Source organism: Trachemys scripta, chromosome 9 (genome assembly GCF_013100865.1).
Source record: "Trachemys scripta elegans isolate TJP31775 chromosome 9, CAS_Tse_1.0, whole genome shotgun sequence".
Classification (NCBI taxonomy): Eukaryota; Metazoa; Chordata; order Testudines; family Emydidae; genus Trachemys; species Trachemys scripta.
In genome coordinates this window covers 79,243,289-79,270,654 of record NC_048306.1, presented here as the reverse complement: position 1 = coordinate 79,270,654, position 27,366 = coordinate 79,243,289, and the positions used below count along the sequence as shown (strand labels likewise).

At 38.1% G+C, this 27,366-nt stretch overlaps 1 protein-coding gene across 1 annotated transcript in view; it reads left to right on the top strand.

Annotated features, from left to right (window-relative positions):
- DHX36 (DEAH-box helicase 36) overlaps positions 1-17,280 on the top strand; it is a 35,120-nt gene extending 17,840 nt beyond the window's left edge. The window contains 14 exon segments of the mRNA XM_034781497.1: positions 2,079-2,166; positions 5,273-5,328; positions 5,766-5,830; positions 7,130-7,273; positions 8,054-8,171; positions 9,029-9,127; positions 10,479-10,652; positions 10,965-11,051; positions 11,910-11,993; positions 12,108-12,207; positions 12,293-12,383; positions 13,908-14,028; positions 15,462-15,614; positions 16,319-17,280. Coding sequence (XP_034637388.1) covers positions 2,079-2,166; positions 5,273-5,328; positions 5,766-5,830; positions 7,130-7,273; positions 8,054-8,171; positions 9,029-9,127; positions 10,479-10,652; positions 10,965-11,051; positions 11,910-11,993; positions 12,108-12,207; positions 12,293-12,383; positions 13,908-14,028; positions 15,462-15,614; positions 16,319-16,504 — 1,566 coding nt within the window. The 3' untranslated portion in view covers positions 16,505-17,280.
- Positions 17,281-27,366: the final 10,086 nt, after the last annotated feature.

Below are 27,366 nucleotides of genomic sequence, written 5' to 3'. Positions count from 1 at the left end.
AATCACTCACTCAAATAAAATATTTAAGTTAAGATTCTTCTCTGCTTACAGTAGTGTTACAATAGAAATATTAGGTGTGATCTATTTTAACAGCCATGGGAAAAGGATACAATGTTAGAACATGACACCACATTTCAGGAAATTCTGCATTGTGGTCAGCAGTCACTAAAAATGTCAAAACATAGATGGAAATTATTTGGGGTTACATCATTAAATTGAGGCTGAGATTTTTCAAAACCACCTGTAGGCTTTAGGTGCATAATTTTCATTTAAGGCCCTGATTCAGGAATGCACTTAAGCACATGCCTTGTTGAAGTCAACAAGATTTAAGCATGTGCTTACAGTAAGCATGTGCATAAGTGCCTTTGAATAGGGGCCATTGACAAGAGTTTGCATTTAAATCTTCATAGCAGCTTTGAAAATCTTACCCTAAAAATTCATGCTTCTCTTAGTGATAACTACTGAACCATATTACGTAGCTCTTATTACCTAGACAGGGAGCATTGTTTAGTGAATAAAGCACAGAGCTCTCCTACTAGTTCTGACACTGACGCAACTTGTTTTTTCTCGTCTGTTAAGTGGGGGTAATAGTTTAATTGGATATTAAGGCTTAATAAATGATTTGTGAAGTGTTTTGCAGTCTTTTGATGGAAGGTAGCATAAAATTTAAATTAATTTATTGCCAGTTGGTATCTTTACATTCATTGTTGCACTCAGTGTATGTCAAAATCAACATCAATAGTGTAGTAATCAAAGAATGTAGTGAAGAATTTAATTGTGCAAAAATCACTTTAAAAACACTGCCTGGAAACTTCATGAACATAAAAGTAAATCACCAGCCTTCCACCTTCTTGCTTTTTGTTGACAAATGGGTAGAAAAATTAACTGTACTGTTTTGAGTTGTAATTTACTTCTTTACAGTATCATGTGCTGGGCAGATAGACTTTAAATTATTTCAGCTGGGTAAACAAATACATTAAAAAATATTGATGCAGTGAAGCCTGTGAATTATTATAACTTAATGGTGTCATATTAGTTCAGATGTTTACTACACATACAACTAGGAGGCTCTTGTCCCAGCTGTTTTAAGGCTGTTAACTTGTAAACTATAAACTTTAATACAGCATTTGTATTTTTTTAATTCGTCCTGGATTTACATTAGCTAATTACACATTAACACAATCAGTTATGTTTTGTTTGCTTAAAAATTAATGGACTTAAATTCTTACTATTGCTTACCTCTGCAGCATCATGCTTTTGCTGCTGCTAGAGGCAGTATACCAGACTAGATTGCCATTGGGTCTGATCGAGTATGGTAATTCTTGTTTTTTCTTTAAATTTAATCGTATTTAGAATTCAAGTTTAATTCTCCTGGTTTTTATTTGAGAAAGTATGTCATGGAATATGCAGGTATACATTAGAGATTAAAATCCCTAATGAAATTCTGAGAAAAAGATATTTCAGTTACTTATATACATTGTCAAAAAGGTTCTACACGTGAGACAGTGTAACAAATATCAAGCACTGAAATGTGAGTTAATTATAGGAAGAAATAAGTGGACCATGGAATAATTCTGCCTTCTTTGGACAAGCAGCACATTTGTTGACTGTTACCTGACAATCCCTTTAAAATAAGGTATCAAACAAATATTTATAAATATCAGATTTCATATGTTACAAATAACTCATTAGATAATTAAAACCTGAGAGTAAAACCTTTTTGCTGTTTGTGCTGCTTGCTTTGCATTTTTTTGTTTGGAAAATTAAAATAAACTTGTTTATAGTTCTCTTATTTAGTTGCACTGTCTGTTTCTCAAACTAGTGCAAAGCTTCAATATTTTGGATTGCAGACACTACAGAAGAACGTTTTAAAATCAGATTTCCATTGGAATCTTTTTAAAATCCAGATAAAATTTATACAGTCACTCCTGTTTAAAAACAAGTTCATAAAATTTTGTGGAATATTTGATTCAGTAGTGTCTCAACTTAAATGTCATCCATCCAAGATATTACTCAACATTTGTATGTTTGTGTAATTTAGTGTGTAATTTAATCTTTTTTTTCCCATTCATATATAGGATGGTGCAATACTGGTGTTTCTCCCAGGCTGGGACAATATTAGCACTTTACATGACCTCTTGATGTCACAAGTCATGTTTAAGTCAGGTAAAAAATAATTATGAGAATAGCATTTTATTCTTAGTGACCATTTCCTTAGCAACTTCTCTGGTTCATCAGCTTCCCCCACCTTTGTTGGCATCCCTCTATTCTTTTCCTAGCTCCCTTCTCTCTGTGCTTATCATTATATATACGATATCTTTGCACTTTTGTATTGTCGTTCATCCAAAGATCTTGCCAGTGACACTTATTCCCATGGTTGAGTTTCCATCTCCATGTTGATGACTCTAAACCCACATCTCCCTCCTTCTGTCCATTCTCATACACAGAATTCTCCTGGATGGTCCATCTCTATCCCAATATGAACTTTCCTTTCTTCCTTCCCCTTTGCTGTTGACAACTCCTTTAAAACTTGTTTCTCCTAGGAAGCTTTATTATATTCCCATCCCCAGTGATGCCTTTATTTCTCTCTTGACACTGAACTGTTTGCCCTGTGCTTTAGATACCAATGGTTTGGGAAGTGTTGCTTCTTCAAATCGCTCTTCTGTCTATGATACAAGATGAATTGTTGAAGGAAACTAACAGTATGTTTATACTGCAGTTAAAAACCTGTGGCTGACTTGTGTCAGCTGACTCGGACTAAGGGGCTGTTTAGTTGCGGTATAGATGTTCAGATGGGAGCCTGGGCTCTGGGACCTTCCCATCTCACAGAGTCCAAGCTCTAGGACCCTGTGAGATGAGTGTTCCAGAGCCCGGACTCCAACCCAAGTTGGAACGTCTATACCTCAGTTAAACAGCCCCTTAGCCCGAGTCAGCTGACACAAGCCAGCCAGCATGGGCCAGCCGTGATTTTTTAATTGCAGTGTAGACATAGCCTAAGTATTGAAGTGGACTGGTATATTAATAGGCTTAGAAGGATTAGATTTTATCTATACTTTATCTATAAACATTGATTTCACGGTACACCCACAAACCAAGTAAAAAATATTTTCATCGATGACAAATGAAATTTACAAATAGGCAAAGTAAGAAAAATGCTGCTTGAGGACTTATTAGAGTTTGATTTAAGGATATTTAATTTGTATATTTTGATGTGATGTTGACAATTTGATTTTTAATAGTTATAAAGCTTTAACTTTTTTGAATCTCATTGTCTACTCATTAAATAGTTGTCTGAACCCCTATTGTTTGCCCCCAATAATTCCTGCATCTGTGAAAAATTTCAGTTTCTAGAAATTGAAAATATACTTTAAAACATTGATATTATCCATTGAAATTAAAAAAAAAATTAAAATTGAATTTAGTCATGCCTATATATAAAGTATTCACTTCAGGACTTGTAAGTTATCACAAGAGTATGGGTGTACAAACTACCATTATATAAAAACACAAACATGGAGTATATCTGTTTCTGCTGCTTATTCCTACCTCAAGTGATAATACCGAAGATGGTGATTTCCACAGCAACAAATTGTTGCTACATCTGATACTAGATATAGATAAAACAGTAAAGATAGATGATCTCTTAAACATCACTCTTGGTATATTGCAAATGCTTTCAATCAAGTATCTGCAGAATTGATGCTAAATTATTTTTTGTTTTTTGCATATTTAGAAGCTCTCAAGTTGTGCTAACCAGTCCCAAATATAATACAGCAAGTTCTGTTCCACAGATCTTACCAGTTTCCTTTTTATTCAAAATCTTAAAATTACCCTAAAGATACAGATGTTACAGCACAGATATGCTTAGAGAGCCACAATAAATAGATGCTATGATTTTTAGAATTAAACCAAAGACAATGGTTTAAAATTTTTTCCTATGGCTGACTCCCGCCTTTCTCTTCTTTTTGCTGAGGACTTTGCTGTTGACTAACCAGAAGGCCATTGGCTCATATATTCAATGCTGACAATCAGTCAGCTTCCTACTAAGCACTTCATCTGTCATTAACCAGCCAGTACTGCATTGCCAGCAGAAGCCACCTATGTTCTCTGTAGTATTGCTTATATGTTAATGTGGAACCTGAACAAAGCATGTGATAGAATATGGATTGAAGATGCAACTGATCACATAATTCAGCTCATTAGAAATGTGTGTTAAATTCTAAAAACTCCATGGAAACTGGTAATTTTTCCATAAGGTATCAGTTATATGAAATACTGCAGTTTAATTTGACTTTTTTAATCCCCAAATCAAATGGCCTAACACAAAGGTACAATTTTGTCACAATTGCAAAAGCCTGCAGCACTTAAGAAAAAGATCTTAAAATGAAAGTGTTACATCTGTATCTCAACAGAATGCTCTGTATTCAAGGTTAACACTTGAGCAGAATTTTTAAGGCTGCTGCCCTTAATGTAGTGTACATAGAACAGGCTTACCCCTTAGTCCCTTCACAGTAACTGAGTGGTCATTTAATCATAGAAATGGAACGGACTTCGAAAGGTCATCAAGTCCAGTCCTCTGCCTTCACAGCAGGACCAAGTACTGTCCCTCACAGATTATTTTGTCCCAGATCCCTAAATGGCCCCCTCAAGGATTGAACTCTCAACCCTGGGTTTAGCAGGCCAATGCTCAAACCACGGAGCTATCCCTCCCTCCATTTGAATCAATATGTTTCTTGAACTGATGGTACATGAATCTGACTTGTTTTACTACATCCACAATAGAAAACTGTTCATATAGAAAAGTGAATTCTTTATCAAGAGAAACTGCATGATTGCCATGTAGTTATGCTTGTCAAAAACCTCAGCATTATTTTAGCTAAACCTTATTTTAATATGCTGCTGTTTGGCCCAGAAACGTGTGTGGGTTTTTTTCCTTTAATTGTAGATGCTCATATCCTGAACAACCTAACACAGATATGACTTGTTCAGACAGGGACAGAATTCTGTATTTAGTAAGTTTTTCATTCTCTTTCTCCAATGAAAATTTAGACTAATGCAGTTTAGCTGGATGTGGTGTGGTCAAAAGAAGTGTTAGGTATATTGATGATGTATTACCAAAGTACTGGAAAGTACATTTATGCCAGTTTGAAGAAAGGTGACTAGGAATGAGAAACACCTCCTTTTTTATCCTTTGTGTCCAGATGATTTAGTTTTGTTGTACAGCACTGAATTTTCCATGACATACCATTATGTTTACTGTTTTAACTTTCAGATAGGTTCATTATTATACCTCTGCATTCACTGATGCCTACTGTTAACCAGACGCAGGTATGTTTAATTACTTACAATATTCTTAACTTTTATTGTGTGTTAAACTATAGTAAACATTGGTAAATTATAGTAAATGTCTCTTGTTTTAAGTGAAATCTTCTAAACACATAGATTTTTGCGGATAAAATTGGTTTTGTTTTTTTTTTCAAATATAGCCTGTGCATAATTTGAAATAAAGCTAAGTGAATGTTAAATTTCTCTTTGGCTTGTAGTAAATAGTCCATTTGTATTTTTATAGTGCTTATCTATCCAGATGGCACTGCTGCAGGTACCTTCGAACATGGTGTTGATTATGGCATTATTTAGCGCATACAAAACAGATATGAGGACAAGTGTAACTGTTCTGACCTGCAAAACACTCAAAATGATGTTGTGCTTTGATTGGTTTTGATAAATAGTCTGTTTTACTTCTGTTAATTATGTATCTTTTTCAGGTTTTCAAAAAGACCCCACCTGGAGTACGGAAAATTGTAATTGCTACCAACATTGCAGAGACTAGGTAAAACATATTTTTGTTTCTATGTAGGTAGCCACATTTTCGTCAAACACAATTTTTGCAAAATAAATGCTAAATCATAACATTAAAGTAAAATTGAAAATTGTTATATATTTCTAATAAAATGCATTTGATTATTCATAAAGAGGTGGTACAGTAAATTAGGAATTTTTCTTTATAAATATTCTAGACTGATTAAATCTTCAGACCTTTTTATTGGAAGCTGATTGGTCTGTGGAATGGTCATAAAGTGACTCAGTGAACAGATCTGTTGTATTATTAATCTGAGCTACTTACTATTCCTGACAAGCTTTTTACCCCTTTATTTAAATCCTGTTACCACTGCAGGGCCTGGTTAGGCTCTTTTTTGCATTGCTTATCAACATGACGGTCGACTACATTCCACTACAGAACATTGATAATTCATGATTAAGAAAATATACAACTTGACTGTAAGATCCCATGTTGAGTTTGCAGAGCTGACAGTTAAACCACCTTTTCACTTGTAAACTGAGAAAATATAAAGAAGTTAGACAATAACCATGAGCTTCCATGATGCCATCATTAGACGCTTGAAGCTTTTTAAGTATTGGTCAAACTTTTCATATAAATTAAGCTAATGTACAGTAGCCCCTTTTTTGCCATGCTTACATTTTCTAAAGTTCTGTCCATTGCCTTCTATAGTTATTTAAAACTAGAGGACCCTTCTGTAAATCTTCCATACTTTCTTATAACATGTAATGTAAACTATGCCAGATAGTTCCAGCTATGAGTCCTGCTGAAGCATGGAGATCGTCTACAGGGGCTCATGTAAGTGTCAATTTCAGTTCATGGCAAAGCTTTAGAAATTCTTTTAGCATATGGCATGGTTTTGGAGAATTAAACTTACTGTTTTTGGTATATGAAATGTGTTTTTAAAAAAACACTCAAATCTTCCACTTATCTGCCCCTTTTAGAATGATTCTGTGGTAATGTGACATCTACTAGTGAGTGATACCAAGCATTATCACAATATTACACTTGCTGGTGTGCTTCAGCAGAGCAGGAGGTGGTTAGCCTTACTTCAGAGACATGTGAAATTAATGTTTATAAAATGTGTGCAGCATTGTCTCTCTCTTTTTTTGACGTGCAGCAAGTAAGTTTCATTTGTTGTATTTGCAACAATTACACCAATTACACCAATGAAGTTTGTAAATATAATGCATCATCTAATACTGCAAGTAGATAAAGTATATCCTGCACTCTGTAGACTAACTTTTCTATGCATACTGTAAAGATAAGAAAACCACTTATTTTTGACAGCATTACTATCGATGATGTGGTATACGTTATAGATGGAGGAAAAATAAAAGAAACTCACTTTGATACGCAGAACAACATTAGCACAATGGCAGCAGAGTGGGTTAGTAAAGCTAATGCCAAACAAAGGAAAGGTCGAGCAGGAAGGTAAGAGAAATGACTATCGATATTAGAAAATTTCTATGGCAATAAACTCTAAAAGGGAAACACATTTGTTCACCTTGGAAGTTGAGAACTTTTAATGTCTAATAAATTACAGTAGTGTATCTTAAGACACTTTCTATTCTGTTTTTTAGTTTCCATTATAAAGCATAAGCCTATGACTCTCTCATTCTTTTACTGATGGAATGACTTTGGCATAGTTCTGGGAATGACTTCTTATTTAACTTGATTGGCTTTTGAATATTTCTAGTAGGAGTACTGAATTTTTTAAACTCCCTGGTGTTAGTAGTGTTATGTTACCTCTTCATCTTTACACCTTGGGAGACTATTGAAGCAAAAATTTGTCTGTAAACTTAAAAACTGCTTTCCTTGTCGAACACACTACATGGAGCACTTGTCTAGCTTATAGACCTTGTCTGTGCTCTCCCTCCAACCTTTTCACTGCTCCTTCATTAAATGTTGCCGCTGTTGGTTTGTTGTTCCCTAGTGCTCCTGCTGTCTGAAACATTCCTCTTGTATCCTTCTGCCTTATTGGCTCTTCATTGTATTTCAAAACTCTGAAATTGCTTTTTTTGAATACACACTTTAACTTGTATACCTTTATTTTAAGGCCTTGAAGTGTTTTGGGATATACTATGAATTTTGCAAATTTTTGATTTTGGGGGGGGAATATACTATTAATTTTTGAGTGTTTGGGAGAAGCTGTCAATGTAGTTGTAAGTATTGTTGAAAGACAAAATATTTCTTACACATTTTGAATATTAGAGTCCAGCCGGGTCACTGTTATCATCTATATAATGGTCTACGTGCCAGCCTATTGGATGATTATCAATTACCGGAAATCCTAAGGACACCTTTGGAAGAACTTTGTTTACAAATCAAGGTAATTATCTAATTAGGGTTAGTTGTTCTAATATATTAGAAACTTTCCATGCTGATAAGAGAGTGAAGGGTTTGGCATTAGGTACTATGCTCAAAAACTTACTCTGAGCCTGAGGTTGTTTCTAAGCATAACCTGATGTAACAGATTACAACTGCTGTTTCAACAAACTATTTGACAGACCGCACTTTTAAGTATATTTGTACTAAAGTCTCCTAAATACCTGGTTTAATATTAAATAAAAGACAAACTCTATTAAAGTAAATCTGAATTATGCTGTTTCCCTGAATTCATATGCCCACAAGCCAGAGAATTTTTTTCTTCCTGTTCACCAGCAGGTCATAAGACAGGACCTAAAGATGGGTGTCACATAACTTACTAAAAACAATTAAAACGGACTGAGTTCACTGGCTTGCCGCTTTGTGTCATTACTTTTATTGAGTTTGTTTCTTTAGTAGTTTTGACACGGCAATTCTCAGGGAAATTGGCTGAACTATTTGCTATCACTCACACATCCTCAAATGTAAAGTCATAATTTAAGCAAAAATGATGAAGTTCGTGACTTGTAACAATTGTTGCTACAAGTGCTGGTCATGTACCTCAGATGAGGAGTGTATCTCTAAACAAAACTTGTGACTGCAATAATACCTTTTCATTTTTATCTGATTGTAGGAAAATAAAAGAACACTTGATAAATCTGAGTACTAACCTAGTGAAATTCAAACTTAAAAAGTTCTGATGTATCAGTAACTTTGCAAATTAGGGAGTAGCTTCTCAGAGGTCTGCAAATGTGTACTGAATTAATGGTAACACACAACTCAGAATTATATCTGTCAGAACTTGCATCTCTTTTATTTCAGATTCTAAGGCTTGGTGGAATTGCTTATTTTCTGAGTAGGCTAATGGATCCACCATCTCGTGAAGCTGTGATGTTGTCCATAAATCATCTAATGGAACTGGTAAACTAATACTTAAACATATGCTAGAACATGTTATGTTCAGGTTCAGTGTGTTGACTTATCGAACTACAGAAGTCACTCTAAGATCAGTACTGAGTAATATTGCTGAGTTACCTTATTATAAGATAATTTAGACATTGCTCATTATATGCATTTTTGCTATTGGGGCCTCTCAGCTTCTAGAGGGTCTCTATGCATCCAAGCTGTACTTTACTGCACTGGAGCCACTATACTTTCTCTCATGCCTTAAGAGGTATGCAGTGTCTGGTACTAACCAGTGTCCTGCCTTCCAGGGTGCTGTGTGACTGAGGAACAAAGGGGAAATAATTTTAATTTTATTTTAAATATTGAAAATGTTTACTGTGCCAGATTTAAGTCACTCTTCAGGAACTTGACTTTCTAAACTATTCACATTTATGCAACCTTTTCTTGAGGTTTCCCAGCTGAGCTTTAATTCCCCTGTCTCTACTGCTTGAAAAGTGTGCCCATCTGCTTATGACTGTGTCTACCTAAGACTTCCCAGACTAGCCAGATCAATGAAGTGTTTGAGATTTTTCCATGGAAAATAAAAGTAATTCGAAAGAAGAATCTAATTGTGAACAGCCACTTGAATGGCAATAGGATCACAGGCATAAGTGGGGCTGAGGCCAATAAACAAAGTAAGATTGACACGTCAAAGTGACTTTTCTATCAGTTGTCAAGTGTAGCTTTGCTTTTCAGATGATGGGTTTAGTGACACACTTGTGCTGATGATTTTTCAGTTGGTACTTTCTGTTACCTGCAAATATCAATTGAAGCAGCCTGTTCAGTTGCAGTGCAGCAGCATTGGGAAGGATCCACAACCTTATTCGCAGGTTGGAGGGATTCTGAACAAGTTTAAGTAGAAGGAAAAACTTGGCAGCATAGTTGGTAGTGGCGTGGGAAGAGAAAGTTAGTAGCAAAAGGAGGGGTGAACAGAAAGGGGAAAAGATGTAGGAATGGTAACATGGAGTAAAAAAAAAAAACAGGAGGGCACTGAGAAAAGAGCACTTTAAAGTGTCTTCAAATCTGTTGTTGACTCTTTTCCATCTAGGGTAGTGCCTTCAACACATTCAAGAAGTACTTTGTCCAATAAACTTTTTAAAGCCTAAATAAAAGGATGATTGTTGTTAAAGTAGCATTCTTAAAGACATTCTAGCACTCCATGTTCTGTATTGAATAATACATAAATTAAACTAAAAAAAATTCAAGATTGATTGCGTCTTCGGCTGTCATGTTTTCCCCTTCTCCACTAGGCACATTGCCCGTCTTCAAAAAATTCTTCTTCTACCCCCAAATTCAAGAAGTGTGTGTTTCTTTCTTTTTCTAACAGAATGCTTTGGATAGACAAGAAGAACTGACTCCATTGGGTGTCCACTTGGCACGATTGCCAGTTGAGCCACATATTGGAAAAATGATCCTCTTTGGAGCTTTATTCTGTTGCTTAGATCCAGTACTCACAATTGCAGCCAGCCTCAGCTTCAAGGACCCCTTTGTGATTCCACTGGTAAAGTATCTAAAAAGAGAATTGCAAATAAAATGAACAAATTCTTTATATTTTAAAACTTGGCAGGATATTAGTAAGAGGCAGCATAAATACTTTAGCTTAAAAACTTCAATCTAAATTTAAGTTTTCCATAAGTGTGGCCCACCAATCTGTCACAATAGAGTGCTGCTGTTAGCTATTGGAGGTCGCTTTAATTTGCATGCATAGAGTACCGCTATGTTTATCCTTACTTTAAAAAACGGAAATTGGGAGAATAATAGCTTGCCAGAGTCATGGATGTGAGGTATGCTCTAATTTATTTTTTATTTAAAGGGCAAAGAGAAAGTAGCAGATGCAAGAAGAAAAGAATTATCAAAGAATACTAAAAGTGACCATCTAACTATTGTGAATGCTTTTGCAGTAAGTCTGTTTTAAGTTCAGTTGGCTTAGCCTTTGAAGTTGTGCTTTCAGTTTAACTGAAGAACTCTTGAAACAAAACACTTGATTCAAAATCAAATCTCATCCCCCGTACACTCACAAAGCATTTCTATATGGTCTCTTCACACAATCGTGTTTGCCCTGCTTGTGTTTCAGAACCTTGTTTCTGAGATGATAGTAGTACTAATAACCTAATTCCCTGTTGGTAGCATTAGGGAGGGGTGGGGAGAAAGGATAACTTCATAGATATGTTGCAGATGTCTAAATATCTATTAAATATAAAATGCTTTGTATTGAATATATGGATATCAAACCTTTTCTTTTTAGTTTTAATTACTTCCACTCATCCTCCCTTAAAAATCAGCGAAGTCCATAATTTTTCTCTCAGGGGACTGACTGCACCAGTCTTGGGGAGATTCTTTCTTTAGCTTTTCCCATGTGTCAATGAGAACTAAGGAAATACTTCACTTAAAAGTCCTGCTGCACTATTAGCTCCAGGCTACTGCTGTTATCATCAAGAACTGTTGTTAGCAATGAGTGGAGTTCTAAAGCAAAGGTTAGAGCTCAGTCCTAATTTTTAACGAATAAATATCCAATGCACAACTAGACTGATAAAACAAAAAATGAATCAAAATGTCATTTTACTTTTTCTATATACTATCTATTACCTTCACCTGGCAGATTATTTGCATTACATGAAAATCAAACATAAAAGGGTGCACTTCTGATCCCTTGGGGAAAAGTATAGCTATACATTTTGCCCTTTTCAGTTTTTTACATATAGATATTAGTAAATATGTGCCCTTTTGAACTGTAGTTGAAAGTAGTTTCTATTTTCAGGGCTGGGAAGAGGTCCGGCGACGTGGTTTCAGAAGTGAAAAGGATTATTGCTGGGAGTATTTTCTCTCTTCAAATACACTTCAGGTAATTATCTTAGTAGTGTGGTGTGGCAGGAAATGTTTACTTGTGGGGAAAAAAATGTTTGACAGAGCATCATTCTCAAGAAGAGTTATGTTGTACCGTGATATTGTACCCTAGATGCTGCTTAACATGAAAGGACAGTTTGCTGAACATCTCCTTGCGGCTGGGTTTGTGAGTAGTAAAAACCCCCGAGATCCCAAATCTAATACCAACTCAGGTAAACAGTGGAAAAAGACAGAGGATATTTGATAGACTAATTCATGGTTTGTAGAATGCATTATTTACTTTGTTGTCTTCTACAGATAATGAGAAGTTACTCAAAGCAGTCATCTGTGCTGGTTTATATCCAAAAGTTGCGAAGATCCGTAAAAGCTTTAGTAAAAAGAGAAAAATGTAAGGCTTTAATCTCATGTTTGTATTAAAATTCTTTGCTGCATAGGTAGTTTTTAGGTGTTAACCAGTATCTTTGAAGTACTTGGATGCAATCTTCTGTGTAACTAATCATAGATGTGGATTTATTTATGTGAACTATGCAGTTAATTAAATCAGCAATACTTACAGTTGGAGACCTGCAAATACATCATTAAAATTATGACCTGACAATGTTGCAGAAACATGTAATGTCACAAATATGGAAACAGCACGATTCAGTTTTTTCTCTGCAATTACACTTGAGACATTACATCCTCTCCCTTCCTCTTCAGTGGTTGGAAAGAAAGAGACCCCAGCAGTACTAGTCCACTTGCTTACCTCTTCCTACTATCTAAATTTTTCTCATATTAATAGCATGGGTAGTGCACCTTTGACCAACATTCCAGGTGCTGAAGACCCAGTTCTTGTTGACACTCAGCCTGAACAGTACCTAGTCTGCTTGATCAGGTGCTGGAGATCAGCTTTAGTAACTGAGTCCCCCACCTTACCATTTTTCAAAGTCAGAACTAAAGGTAAACCAATCCTAAGATCGTTTTCTGTAGCTTCCTCATTCAACTCACTAGAATGGTGCAGCACTGCATTTCTGCCACCAGGTTAAGCTAGTGTAAATGAGCAGCACTGGCCCAGTTGCAGGATTCTACTGCTGCCTGAAACAGTTGTTCTGTTCTACAGACCACTTTACAAGAGGTTCTCCTATTGACTGCCTCTCTTTCCAACACCCCCGTGCCCACTTTGTAAAACACTCCCTTCTATGGGCCAGTAGCAAGCAAGGCTTTATGAACCACATTTGGAGAATCACTGCCCTGAAGTAAGTGTACTCAATTTTGGAACTCTACGATAATGAGTTCCAGAAGGAAGAAAATAACTATGCAATGTGCATATTGCAGTTGGTTTTTCCTCCTCTTGTTCCCTTGGGGGCTCAGTTAATTTCAGAAAGAGGATTTGATTTCCTATAGGCTATCCATGCAGTACCCTTTTACTTGATTATTGGGCTAATTATTGCCGTAAATATTTTGTTCTATATTCCTACATTTTCTGAATCCCAAGTACTTGTTATAGAGAGAGCTTACATATGCCAGTGACTTGCATGTTTTCCAAGAAATTTTTGGCAATTTGCATTGTACGCCAACCTTTCTAAGTAAACTCATAAGTGCTCCCTTTAGAGAGAGGGTGAAAATGTCATGAATGTTTCCCTTTTTGAAAGAAATAAAGGTTAGATATAAATGCCTAAAAACTGGGTGCCATATTCTGGCTTCACTATCACGGGACAGCTTAACCTCTAATGTGCATTTTTAACGAGGTACAGCTTTATGGGAAAAGGTAAAAACTGTTTTTGAATGTTACTTATTTTCAGAAGTTTAGAACAATGTAGTGCAGAATTTGATGAAAAGACTATCAATTTTTTGATAAAATACTGATGTACCTTTTCAGAATCTGTGAATATCTATTTACCTCTAACTGGTGAAAAATCTTTTTTTTATAAAGGGTGAAAGTTTGCACCAAGACAGATGGAACAGTTAACATTCATCCTAAATCTGTTAACGTGGAAGAGACAGAATTCCATTATAACTGGCTTGTGTATCACTTAAAGATGAGAACTAGCAGTGTAAGTGAACACTTCTACTACTTTCTGAATCTGTATGTTAATATATTTTTGAAACTGAAATAAGTAAACTTTTTAAAACATAAAGCGGCATTTTGCATTTGGTACAACTTAATATTTGACATAATAAAGTGGACAGGTAACTTTTGTTAAAATCAAGCCAATATTGCCTTTCATAAATGTATATAACTAGCTCATTAATTGCAACTACTTAGTATCTTGACTACGAAAACATTCTTAAAAAATAGTATCTTATGTTTTCAAGCAGAAGTGGGTTACCCTCTGCTGTGATGCCAACTCTTAAATCTTTTCATATTGAAACACTATCTTAAATATTTTAATCGGCACTCCAGAAAGCCTTATTAGCTGCAATTACTACCTGTCATGTACTTGCACAAGTAAACCCCCTGAATCTTCAGGAAGCTTGGTAGCTAATGTGAATCCATAGGTGGCGGTTGGCTTGACTGCTGGAAACCTCATACTGCTGACCATCTCTGCTCTTAGTACTTTCCTCTGTGCCCATCTGTCTCCTCTCAATGCCTCCAAAACTCAGCTCCCGAGATGCCTTTTCCTGCTGGTGTGACAAATCACCTCCTGCTCTTTAGCTTCCCTCCAATTTCTAACTTTCCAACCCCTACTACACCTTTCCCACAACTCCTTCTGCACTCCTTCATGTTCCCTTTTTACTCTGCCCATATTTCTGTTTTTGACAGCCCCCTTGGCTCTCTTTCCCCACATTAGAATTTTTGCCTCTGATGCCATCCCATTCTTCTGGAACAGTCTTAAACTTAATATTTGTCAATCTCTCTCCGTTTGCTTCTTGAGGATTGAGAGAAATTTCGAAGGGCCTGCCTTTGCCAATGTAGAATTCTGCCTGTAATATGCCAACTTTTATTTATTTATTTTTTTTTGTACTCTTCTGAACTTACATGCCTGCAGATTGTCAGTTCCCTGGGGTAGAGACCTGGGTTCAGCACTTTGCATCTGTAATGTAGTGCATTGTGTACTGATACCTTTGGATAAGTCTAATGGTAAAACAGCTGCTTCTAATAAGATTGTTCTTTCACTTGATACCATTAAGTGCATCTGGAAAGGAAAGTTTTTTTTGCTCTAATTGGGACTCCCATGCAACTACCTTAACTAAGAGGATAAGTAATTTGTTTGACTTCAACAAAACTTTGTGCTAAGGGAAATTTGTTAGCATTCATGAACACGTTCATTCTTCACATTAATCAAAAAATATGATTATATAATAGCAGTGTTTGAACTACTCATTCACTACAGGATTGAAATTAAGTTGATTTATTGATTCTGAAATAACTTTAAACAAATCATTTTAGGTAATGTTTTTTATTTTTATTAAGCATCTAAGTAATGTCATTTTGGATGTATTAATATGCTTTTTAGTGTTATTGAATACTTTTGACTTGTTACAGATTTACCTGTATGATTGTACAGAGGTCTCTCCATACTGTCTTTTGTTCTTTGGAGGAGATATTTCCATCCAGAAGGATAAAGATCAGGATACCATTGCAGTGGATGAATGGATTGTCTTTGAGTCTCCAGCAAGGATAGGAAATCTAGTTAAGGTGAATTGTTTTTACTCAGTATTTCAGTCCTAATGTTGGAGATTACTTGTAACTAGAAAAAGAAAAATCACAATTTATTAAGTTGATTGAATTCTTAACCTTGAAAATAGTGGGAATTAATGGAAATACTTGCCTTTTACTGGCCAGTAGAACAAGATACTCAGAGATGCACATATATTTATACTACTTTAAAGAGGACATAGCTCAGAAACATCACCTTGTAGTCAATTATGAAGAACAAACCTGCCAATTACTTACAATTGTTCTATGCAGTTTTGTTGTAGCCATGTGGGTCCCAGGATATTAGAGAGAGAGAAGGTGGGTAAGGTAATATTTTTCATTGGACCAGCTTCTGTTGATGAAAGAGAGACAAGCTTTTGAGCTTACACAGAGCTCTTCTTTAGGTCAATTCTTCCCGAAGAAGAACCTGAACATATCGACAGAAGTTGATCCAATAAACGATATTACCTCACTCACCTTGTCTCTTTGCTTACTTTAAAAGCAGCTTTTGATCTTTTAAGTGACAATGTTGAAATTAGTTGGATATTATGGCTGTCATGAGGGGTATGATGGCTATTTATAGCAGGATGAAAGATACTTGTACACCTAGGGTCCACATGATTTTTAATAACTTGCATAGTAGTGTTAAACTATAATTTTCTAGCTTGTGTCTATTTTTATTCCAACAAACTTTCTTATTACAGGATTTAAGAGGAGAATTGGATGATCTTCTACAAGAAAAAATTGAAAACCCACACCCTGTGGACTGGAATGACACTAAATCCAGGGACACTGCAGTGCTGACAGCCATTATAGACCTAATCACAACACAAGAGAATGAAAGTCCCAGAAACTATGCCTCTCGATTTCAGAATGAACGTTACAGTTGACACTATTATGTTGGTGTTTGAGAAGATGACACTTTCACTTGTTTCCTTTTATTTTATAGCTTTTTGTCTAACTAGATAAAAGACTTTTTAGGGCAACTCAGTAATTCCACTCATACTGAAGAGCAGTTAATTTCAGTAGTTTATAATGGCTGTAGGTGCATGGATCCAATGTTTAATGTAGCTTTTTAAATATGACAGTGCAATGCTGTCGGTGTCCATTAGTGTATGTGGTTTATTTTGTCCTGTCTATACTTGGCTTCTTTATAACTGTAACTCTTTCAAGGAAAAGGTGTGTAAAATTCAAAATATTGTGTTATATTGTACTAATTCGTCAGATGTTCCTGCTGTCCATGGAAAATATCACATTAAGGTTTTTTGGGGAAAAGTAATCAGGTCTAGTTGAAAGGGGTTCAAACCAAGCAGCATCTTTCTTTCAAAACTTTCAACTGAAAGTAACTATTTCATATTTAAATATAAACTACCTCCAATTTCTAGACAAAGCAGCTGTTAAAGTGTACAGTGGTAAGAATCAAAATAATCTTCAGAACACTTTTCTCCCTCCTTCATCCCAATTATTCCATCACTCTTGCTTTTCCCTTTGTACCCAGTGATCAGTATTGACTGAAATGTCAGAATAAGGCAGTGACTTATGGTAGATAAAAATCATGGCAGGAATAAGCTGTGCCAGATTAGTTACGTTCTAAATTTTCCTTTAGAAAATGGAGTAAATGTAAGGCATACATAATGTTGCATTAAATGTTTTTTTGCTAAAGCTACACTTGTTATATTACTAGTTCTGTTTCATGTTTGAATGCAATATGCTATTTGGAATTCCTTTTGTGAATCCTCCCTTAAGTGATGACACACTTGCCTTCTTTAGGATTTAGCGCATCCTCACATGTTGGGTTAGGGAATTCCCAGCCTTACCTTGAAGAAAATTGACCTAAAACAGTGCATCAGTCTTTAGTCTCAGTTCATTTTTAAAAAATGCAAATCCTTACATCCCACTAGGTAAGGATATGTTGTGTAGGATTTGCATTAACTCTAACATGACAGATAAACATGTCTAGCTTTTTGTATTGTTGCCATCATGAAACAAATCTAACTTATTGGAAACTGTACTCTTTCCACTTACACTATATACAAAAAGTGCTCATATTAAACTTTGGGTGCCCTGACATCCATTTAAAAATATGCATTACAACAACTAGCTCGCCATAATAGATACACAAGGAAGACTTTAAAAAGGTGGGGAGAGGGGGCAAGAGTGTCCGCCCTCACTACTCAATCTCACAAATCACCCCTCTGGAATACTCCCTGAAGGTTGATAAACTGGGCCTACAGACCAGTGGAAGGAGGGAACTGCAGAGAATGCCCTGCCAGCTTCCCTCCTCTCATATCACTGGTGCTCAACCTCAAGTGCCTCTCCCTGCAGGCTTGTGCTGATGATTAAAATTTCAAGGAGAGATGAGGGAGTTTGACGTTCTGTACTTACTGATCCATTAGAAAAATGCAACACTAGGAAAATAAGTTACAGATCCAGATAAAACAAGTATATATGTTCCCAGCCCACGTATCCACTAAATCCTACTTTTAAGAGTATCAAGAGCTGCTCTGCTTTGGGAAACACATGGAATACATGGTGGATTCTTCTGGCCACTGGTTTTATTTCATCCCACATGCACAGTGGCATTTGGTTTCCAGGTCAGTGGTCCTTACATTTAGAAAAAAATTCTTTAGCTCCTGGCCAGCTGGAAACTTATTTGAAAGCTAGTGCATTCATTGCGAGATTCAAAGAACAGCATGGTATTCTTCGGATTGTATTCCTGGACTATAAATAGAGGAAGAGCGTCAGTCTCCAGCCCCATGAACTGTACAATGTGTAAATTCAGTGTTTATGAACAAATGCACAAAACCTATTTTCCCCGCATTTACTACTTTCTCTGTATTCTACTCAAGTTGCATCCAATGTCACTTGCTGAATGTCACATTCTGCAAGTACTCCTAGGCTGGTCCACTAGTATAGCTAAGAATGTAAGATAAAACTATTTCAAAACTCAAGTCTGAGTTTTGCTTTTTGTTTAAAAAAAACAAACAAAATCCCTACTTTGAAGGTTTGCTTGTAGCACTATTCTTATATCTGAATGACTGTTTTCCCATGCATTTGATTTACGTTAAAATTGCCTTTTCATTTACTTGGTCAGATGTACATTTTAATGTATGGTACAGTGAATCAGCTATTCACTGAGATAGTACACACTAATATATACCACAAACACTTTAAAATCCTGAAGTTGCTTGATGAATTTCTGAATCTAACTCTTTCCCACATTGTTTGGGGACGTGAACAAATCTCAGCCATCCCTACCTACCCTGAGTTGTGTTTTGCTAGGACTAGCTGGAAAACAAAAATTCTGTTTCACAAAAAAAATTCAAGGTTTGTTGGAAACGTTGTTTTCTTTCTCTTGGAACAAAAATGAGAACTTAAAAAAAAAAAAAATTGTGAAAATCACAGGAGACCCCAGTAACTAGGGCACTCGCCTAAGCTGTGAGAGACTAGGTTCAAATCCATGTTCTGCCTAACTCAGAGGAGGGATATGAAGCTGGGTGTTTCACATCTCACATGAGTACCCTACCCACTCAGCTATGGGTATTCTGCAGCCTCTCTCTCTGGTTTTCACCAGAATTTCCACCCTAGACCTGAGAATTTTCTCTGATGTGAGTTCTTCCAAAACTGACACTTTTCCACAAAATTTCTGTTTTGACTAATCAGTGTTTTTTGACTTTTTTTTGGTCAAAATTTCCAACCAGTGCTACACTTTGCATGTCCTCTATGTTGTTAAATCTCATATGGTTTCCCTTGAAGTACTGTTCAGTGGAGAGATTCTTTCAACTGGACCCATTCACATGTTCCACCAGCTGCCCAATGGCATGCCTGCCATGGCAGACCTCTGGTTTTATTCTTAACACATGCTAGATATTTCTGTCTTTTCTAGATAACTTTGGAGATCAGTTATTGAACTTTCTGGTGAATCTCAGCATTTGTTATAAATTCATTCCTTTTCATATTTACTATCTTCTTCAAGGAATTAAACATCTGTCCATGCCTTTGGTGTATTTCCAGTTTTCACATCCATATGTTAAAGTAGAAATAAAATTTGAGTTGATTTGTACTTTTGTCTTTAAATTGGAGATTTTTGATGACCTAATCTTGTGAATTCAGCTGCCATCTAGCCAAGTTGTGACATTCTTTTCTTCTGGATATCCCCATGGACTTGCATGTTACTGCCAAGGTGTACGAATTGCTTTCCTTTGCCTTCTAACTTACTGTTTGAGTTGACAGTTACTGAAATTCTCATTAATTTTCTTTTTCATAATTTCATATTTCGCAATACTGGAGAGTGTTTTGGTATTTGCTTGTATGTTGGTTGACCTGTCACTTAGAGCTATGTTGTCACCAAAATCCAAATCTCCTAGTCTACTGTTAAGTTATGTGATGCCTATGTTGTATCTGTCTATTCTATTTCTGATAATAAAGTCAATGGTAATACCAAACAGGACAGTGCATCCTTGTTTGACACCAGTGTGTATGTTAAACCATGTGCTTAAGTCTGCATTTGCTTTAACTGCAAGCTGCATCTGGATTTTTTTAAAAAAGCCTTAATGATGAGTCTTTTTATTGGCATACCATAACACTTCAAGATGTTGCAAAGTGAATCACAATGGAGGCTGTAAAATGTTTTCTTAAACTGTACGATGAATGGGTTTTGCCACTCGATGTGCTCTTCAGTGATTATTCTTAAAATGAAAATCTGGTCAGCCCATGACCTTCCAGGTCAAAATCTAGCTTGCTCTTCCCTCAGCTATCCCTCAACTGCTTTCTTTATCCTATTTAATGATGCAGAAGACTTTGCCGATCACTAAAAAGGAATGTAATACCTCACCAGTTATTGCAGTTACTTAAGTCACCTTTCTTTGGTATTCTGACTTTAAAGCTATTTTTCAATTGTTCTGGAAGCTTTTTCCAGTTGTATACTGTGAAAAGTTCAATGATTTTTATCCGTGGTCTCATCACAAGCTTTCACTTCCTTGGTGATTTGGTCTTCACCTGCAGCTGTTGTCCCAGGTTTTAACTTTTATTGCATCTTCCATTTGTTTGTGATGTGAGATGTTACAGTGTCTGGTTCTAGGTGTTAACATTCTTTCAGTCAACAGTTTCTTACAGTGTTCTGTTTAGCACCTCTGAAAAGTGCACTGCCCATCATTCTTTGTTCTTTTTCTGTTCAGGTCTTTCCTCGTTTATCCCTAACCAGGTCCTCCAGCTGGTAGAAATTTATTGGTTGATAAACTGTTCTTCTGCCACCTCATTCAGCAACTGCTTCAGCTTCTTTGGCAATATTAACCACATACTTCCATTTATCTCTTCTCAGACTTCTTTGTCCTTTGTTTTTATACAGCTTTTGCTGCTGATTTTGTGAGGAGTTGATAAAAGAGCTAATGGAAGGGCTAGAACTTTTTAAAATTGAAACAAGACTCCTTTTGTCTGTTTAGGTTGTTCACCCGGAGAGCAGGGACAGGGCTGAAACTATGCTGTAAGAACTTGCACCAGGTATGAAAAATCATCCAGTCATACGTAGAAACTACTCATTTGAAACCCCAAATATGTAGGTAGATCAGGAAATGTCTAGGAAGATGTGATTAGGTTTATCTTTTATTTCTGTAAGGCTTGTGGACTCCTCTGTGCTAACCCCCAAATGCTTTTGTTTTGCTTGTAACCATTAACCTCAAGAAAACCATTCTTAATGTTAATTTATTATATTTGCTGTTTTAAAATCTAGCAATAGCCTAAATTCCAGAGACCGGCAAAGTGCTTGGAAGTGGAACTAAAGCGCTTAGAGCTGTAAAAGTCTAAGCTGCATCAATCAGGTAGCCCTAACAGTCCTTCTACAAGTACAGCTCCCCATTCCAAGAAATTCCCCACATACAAGGTAGGCGATGATAGAGGCCTTCTTAGAAAATTTTGAAAGGCCCTGCCTTGGGTACAACATCCCTACAAACCAGGATATGGTGGAGCTGAGGCCACAACTCAGTGGACCCTTAGCAGAGGTGGCAGCTGAAATGCCTAAAAAACACATGAACCAGAACACATTTTTTAAACAAAAAACCAGAATTGGGCATGCTCAAGTATTAGCCCCATCCTATCAGCAGTTCAGAGCCCTAAGGTGGAAACCAGATGTGGCATTTTCCAGACATGCCTACCACACTGTAAAAAATTGGGATGCCTGGATATCTGGAGCAAATGTTAAGTCGCTGAAAGATCTGTCTTTCCTAATACAAATGGAGCAGTTCTTAGAGGGTGTTCTTGAGGAAATAGAAAGGTACTTCCTAGATAGGAAGCCCAAAACTGTAATCAAAGTGGGGGAGATTAGAGCCAAATGGGTGGAGGTGGCGGAGAAGAAAGCCAGTAGCAGTTGGTGTGGATACCAGACGGGGCAACCTGAGATGACACCCCACCATTAGAGTCAACCCAAGGCCCCATCTCACAAGGAGGAGCCCTCCACACAGCCAGGGAAACCCCAGATGCCCTCTCGTCCCACCACCCCACTCTCCAACCACCCACCTTGCCCCAGCCCACAGTCAGCTGGCCGATGCTTCAAATGTAAGGAGTTGGGGCATGTGAAGGCGAACTGCTCCAAGACCACCAGCAGACTGTAACTCATCACCCCAGAGTCCCACCAAGAGCCTTCTGGCCCAGATGCCTTGCAAATACCCTGAGAGTGAAGGGAATCTGAGTGTGGGCGGGAGGAAGATTACTGTGTGGAGAGACACTGGAGCACAGGTGTCAGCTATCCACCAATCCCTGGTGGACCCCAAATTCACTGACCCAGAGGCCCAAGTGACAATGCAACCTTTTAACTTGCCTACAGCCAAGTTGCCTGTCCAGTACAAGGGCTGGTCAGGAATATGGACTTTTGCAGTCTACGACGATTCCCATGCTGCTGGAAGAAGACTTAGCCAACCATGTGAGGCTAACAAAAAGGGTGGGGATGGTCACCTGCAGCCAGGCTAAACAGGCCTCCACATCTAATTCCATTCCTGAGCCTCCTACAGGGACCCAGCCAGAGGTGGTGGAACCAAACCCCAGACCAAAGTCTATGGCAGCAGTTGTAGATCAAGTTCCTGGGATCCAGCCAGAACCAGCCCAAGGATTGGAACTGGCAGAGCAGTCAGCACCAGAGCCCGTGCTTGCAACCCCACCAGAGTCAGCGGAGCCAGCACCAAAGGGCACCACAGAGCCTGCACCTGCAACAGCAGCTAAACCGGCGCGAGAAGCTCAACTGGAGCCTGAAATACAACCTAGTGCACCAGCGGAAAGTGGTTCGTAATCGATGGAGACAACCCCATCACCTGCATCGGATCAAGCCCAAGTCCACAACCCAGTGAGGAACTAATGTCTGCAGCATCAAGTGAGCAGTTCCAGGCAGAGCAGGAAGTGGATGAAAGCATCAAGGGAGCTTGGATGGTGGCATGGAGCAACCCACCGCCTCTCAACTCTTCCAATATGTCCAAGTTTGTTGTAGAAGGAGGACTCTTATACAAGGAAACCCTTTCTGGTGGGCACAACGAGGACTGGCATCCTCAGAGACAGTTGGTAGTTCCAACTAAGTATAGGGAAAAGCTCTTGAGCTTAGCCCATGATCACCCTAGTGGCTGTGCTGGGGTAAACAGGACCAAAGACCATTTGGGGAAGTCATTTCACTGGGAAGGAATGGGCAAGGACGTTTCTACCTATGTCTGGTTTTGTGAGGTGTGCCAGAGAGTGGGAAAGCTCCAAAACCAGGTCAAAGCCCCTCTCCAGCCACTCTCCATAATTGAGGTTCCATTTCAGCATGTAGCTGTGGATATTCTGGGTCCTTTCCCTAAAAAGACACCCACAGGAAAGCAGTACATACTGACCTTCATGGATTTTGCCACCCGATGGCCTGAAACAGTAGCCGGAAACAGTAGCTCTAAGCAACACCAGGGCTAAAAGCGTGAGTCAGGCATTGGCAGACATTTTTGCCAGGGTAGGTTGGCCCGCCGACATCCTTATGGATTCAGGAACTAACTTTCTGGCAGGGACCATGAAACATCTTTGGGAAGCTCATGGGGTGAACCACTTGGTTGCCACCCCTTACCACCATCAAACAAATGGCCTAGTGGAGAAGTTTAATGGGACTTTGGGGGCCATGACACGTAAATTCATGAATGAGGACTCCATTGATTGGAACCTAGTGTTGCAGCAGTTGCTCTTTGCCTACAGGGCTGTACCACGTCCTAGTTTGGGGTTTTCACCCTTTGAACTTGTTTATGGCCACAAAGTTAATTCTCTAAAGCCCTTTTATTCCCAAAAAATCAAGGTTCTCCAGTTTACAGCCCAGGAGAGAGATGACGCTGAGTGGCCTGAAGGAGTCTACTATGAAGGAAAAAGCAACAGTGGCGTAGAAGAGGTGAGCCTTTCCATAACTCTTGGGCATAAGCAGCGACAGCAAATCCAGGAGCTATGCACCAGCTTCGCGCCAATGTTTTCAGCCACCCCAGGACGGACACCCTACCAGATGGCTCCTCAAGCCAAAACCGCAATAGAAAGGGAGATCAAGGACATGTTACAGATGGGTGTAATCCGCCCCTCTGAGAGGGCATGGGCCTTTTCAGTGGTTCTGGTTCCTAAACCCAATGGGGAAATCCGCTTTTGCATGGACTACCGTAAGCTAAATGCTGTAACTCACCCAGAAAACTATCCAATGCCAGGCACAGATGAGCTATTGGAGAAACTGAGACGTGCCCAGTTCATCTCCACCTTAGACTTAACTAAGGGGTACTGGCAAATGCTGCTAGGTGACCCAGCCAAGGAAAGGTCAGCCTTCATCACATAAAGCTGTATGAATTTAATGTGCTCCCTTTCAGACTGTGAAATGTACCCGCCACCTTCCAGAGACTGGTAGACAACCTTCTGGCTGGATTTGGGGAATTTGCAGTTGCCTACCTTGATGATGTGGCTATATTCTCAGATTCATGGGCAGAACACCTGAAAAACCTCCAAGCTGTCTTCCAGTGCATAAGGGAGGCAGGATTAACCGTTAAGGCCAAAAAATATCAAATAGGCCTAAACAGGGTAACGTATCTTGGATACCAGGTGGGTCAAGAAACTATCAACCCCCTACAGGCTAAAAAGTAAATGCTATCCAAAATTGGCCTGTCCTTAAGTCAAAAAAGCAAGTCCAATTCTTGGGCTTGGCCAGGTATTACCGACAATTTGTACCACACTACAGCCAAATTGCCACTCCACTGACAGACCTAACCAGGAAAAAAACAGCCAAATGCAGTTCAGGGGTCTGAGAAGTGTCAAAAAGCCTTTAACCAGCTTAAGGCAGCCCTTACGTCTAACCCTGTACTAAGGGCCCCAGACTTCGACCAACCGTTCGTCGTAACCACAGATGCGTCCGAGCATGGTGTACAAGCAATTTTAATGCAGGAAGGACCAAATCAACAATTCCATGCTGTCGTGTTTCTCAGCAAAAAATTTTCTGAGAGGGAAAGCCACTGGGTCAGTCTCAGAAAAAGAATGTTACACCATTGTGTATGATCTGGAGAAGCTACGCCCATACATTTGGGGACGGCATTTCCACCTGCAAACTGACCATGCTGCACTGAAGTGGACTTCTTTGGTGGACTTCTTCAAGACTTTGATTTTGAAATACAACACATTTCAAGACTTTGGTTTTGAAACACAACTCTAACAAAGTGGTTGATGCACTCTTCTGGGAAGGTTTCCCAGAATCAGCTGGGTAAAAATGTCCCTGTATTCTAAGTCATTGTAGTCATTGAAATGTGAAAAATACTGTTTAGTTCTTCATGTAATTAGTAGTAAAATTAGAGGTGCATGTATCTTATTAACTCTGTTTCCTAAATCTCCTGGAAGAAATCAGCACCATCTGTGATTTGGGGGGCGTGTGATAAATGAAAGGGGCGGGGAGAGCTCCCTTTTATGGACACCCAGCCAGTTAGTTAGCTATAAAATCCCTTTTAGTAGCTGTTCTCTACTTGCTTTACCTGTAAAGGGTTAAAAAGTCCATAGGTAAAAGGAAGGGAGTGAGCACCTGACCAAAAGAGACAACGGAAGGACTAGAACTTTTTTAAAATGGAAACAAGACTCCTTTTATCTGTTTGGGTTGTTCACCCGGAGAGCAGGGACAAGGCTGAAACTATGCTGTAAGAACTTGCGCCAGGTATGAAAAATCATCCAATCATACGTAGAAACTACTTATTTGAAACCCCAAATATGTAAGTAGATCAGGAAATGTCTAGGAAGACGTGATTAGGTTTATCTCTTTTATTTCTGTAAGGCTTGTGGACTCCTCTGTGCTAACCCCCAAATGCTTTTGTTTTGCTTGTAACCATTAACCTCAAGAAAACCATTCTTGATGCTTAATTTATTATATTTGCTCTCTTAAAATCTAGCAATAGCCTAAATTCCAGATGTATTTTTTCTTTTTGTTTTTAATAAAATTTACCTTTTTTGTGTGTCCTAAGAGGTTTGTGTACATGTTGTTGAATTAGCTGGTGGTAACAGCTGATTTCCTTTGTTTTTCTTTCTCAGCCCTTCCCTGGGAGGGGGAGGAGGGTGAAAGGGCTTGAGGGTACTCCATAGGAAGGAATTCCCAAGTGTGCCTTCCTGAGTCCCCAAAAGGTGTTTTTTTGCACTTGGGTGGTGGCAGCATTGACCCATCCAAAGTCAGAGAAAAGCTGTAACCTTGGGAGTTTAATACCAGCCTGGAGTGGCCAGTATTAATTTTTTAGAATCCTTGCAGGCCCCCACCTTCTGCACTCAAAGTGCCAGAATGGGGAATCAGCCTTGACACCAGTCTTTAACTTTTCTTATTTTGGGAACCAAGGCCAGTCTTGCCCATTCCTTTTTCTCTGTTATCCCCATCCTTGGCACTGAAGTTCCCCAATACTAAGCAGATGTCATGATTGAGAATATTGCCAGAGTTCATAGGCAAATGCAGAATGGATCTCAACGTTGTTCTCATCATTGGTGTGTAACATTGTAGAATTGTGATTTTCATACATTGTGTTTGAAACCTAGCTTGGAGCAGTTGGCTCTGAGTCTATAAGCAATTTGTCTGGTTTGGAAGTCATTTAGTGCTAGACTCTTTGAGTGGTAGTCATCTTGCCTCCCCAAATATATTATGGCTTTATTTTAATTTTTGAATTGCTTTTTCTCAGGTCTTGGCCATTGACATTCACTTGCTCATAGGATTTTAAGATTATATATGTCTTATTTCTTTCTTCAGCTGCACGTCTTTTCTTGTGATAGCCATTGTTCTAATATTCCAGAAACCTACTTCCATAGATTTTTACCTTTACTAATGAACTTCTTAATCTGGGCTTCCTGATGACTTTCACTAAGGCTTGTCATTCCTGCGGAGCCAGACTTCATTATTTTGGCATGCTGTTTGATGAATGGCTACCTTGTTGAGTTTCATTAACTTAAACATATTTATTACTATGTATTAGCTCACACATGGTAACACCACACCTTAAAATCTAAAGGCCACACTACAGACCTACTGAGTAAAAAGGTGCAATTTTCACCATCAATTATCAGAGTAGTTCCACTTTAAAGCATTTGAAACATTTTGAGAATATCTCTGTAGCTAAGCTGCGCTAAGTCTGTTTTTATTTGGTAGATTCATGGTTTCATTCAGTAGGAGGCTCATTATATGAGTACAATGTAAGAACATGGAAAATAACCTAAACAAAAAGTACTGTATAAGAGTGAGCCATTATAATTGTTATAAACTGCTAGACTCTAACTG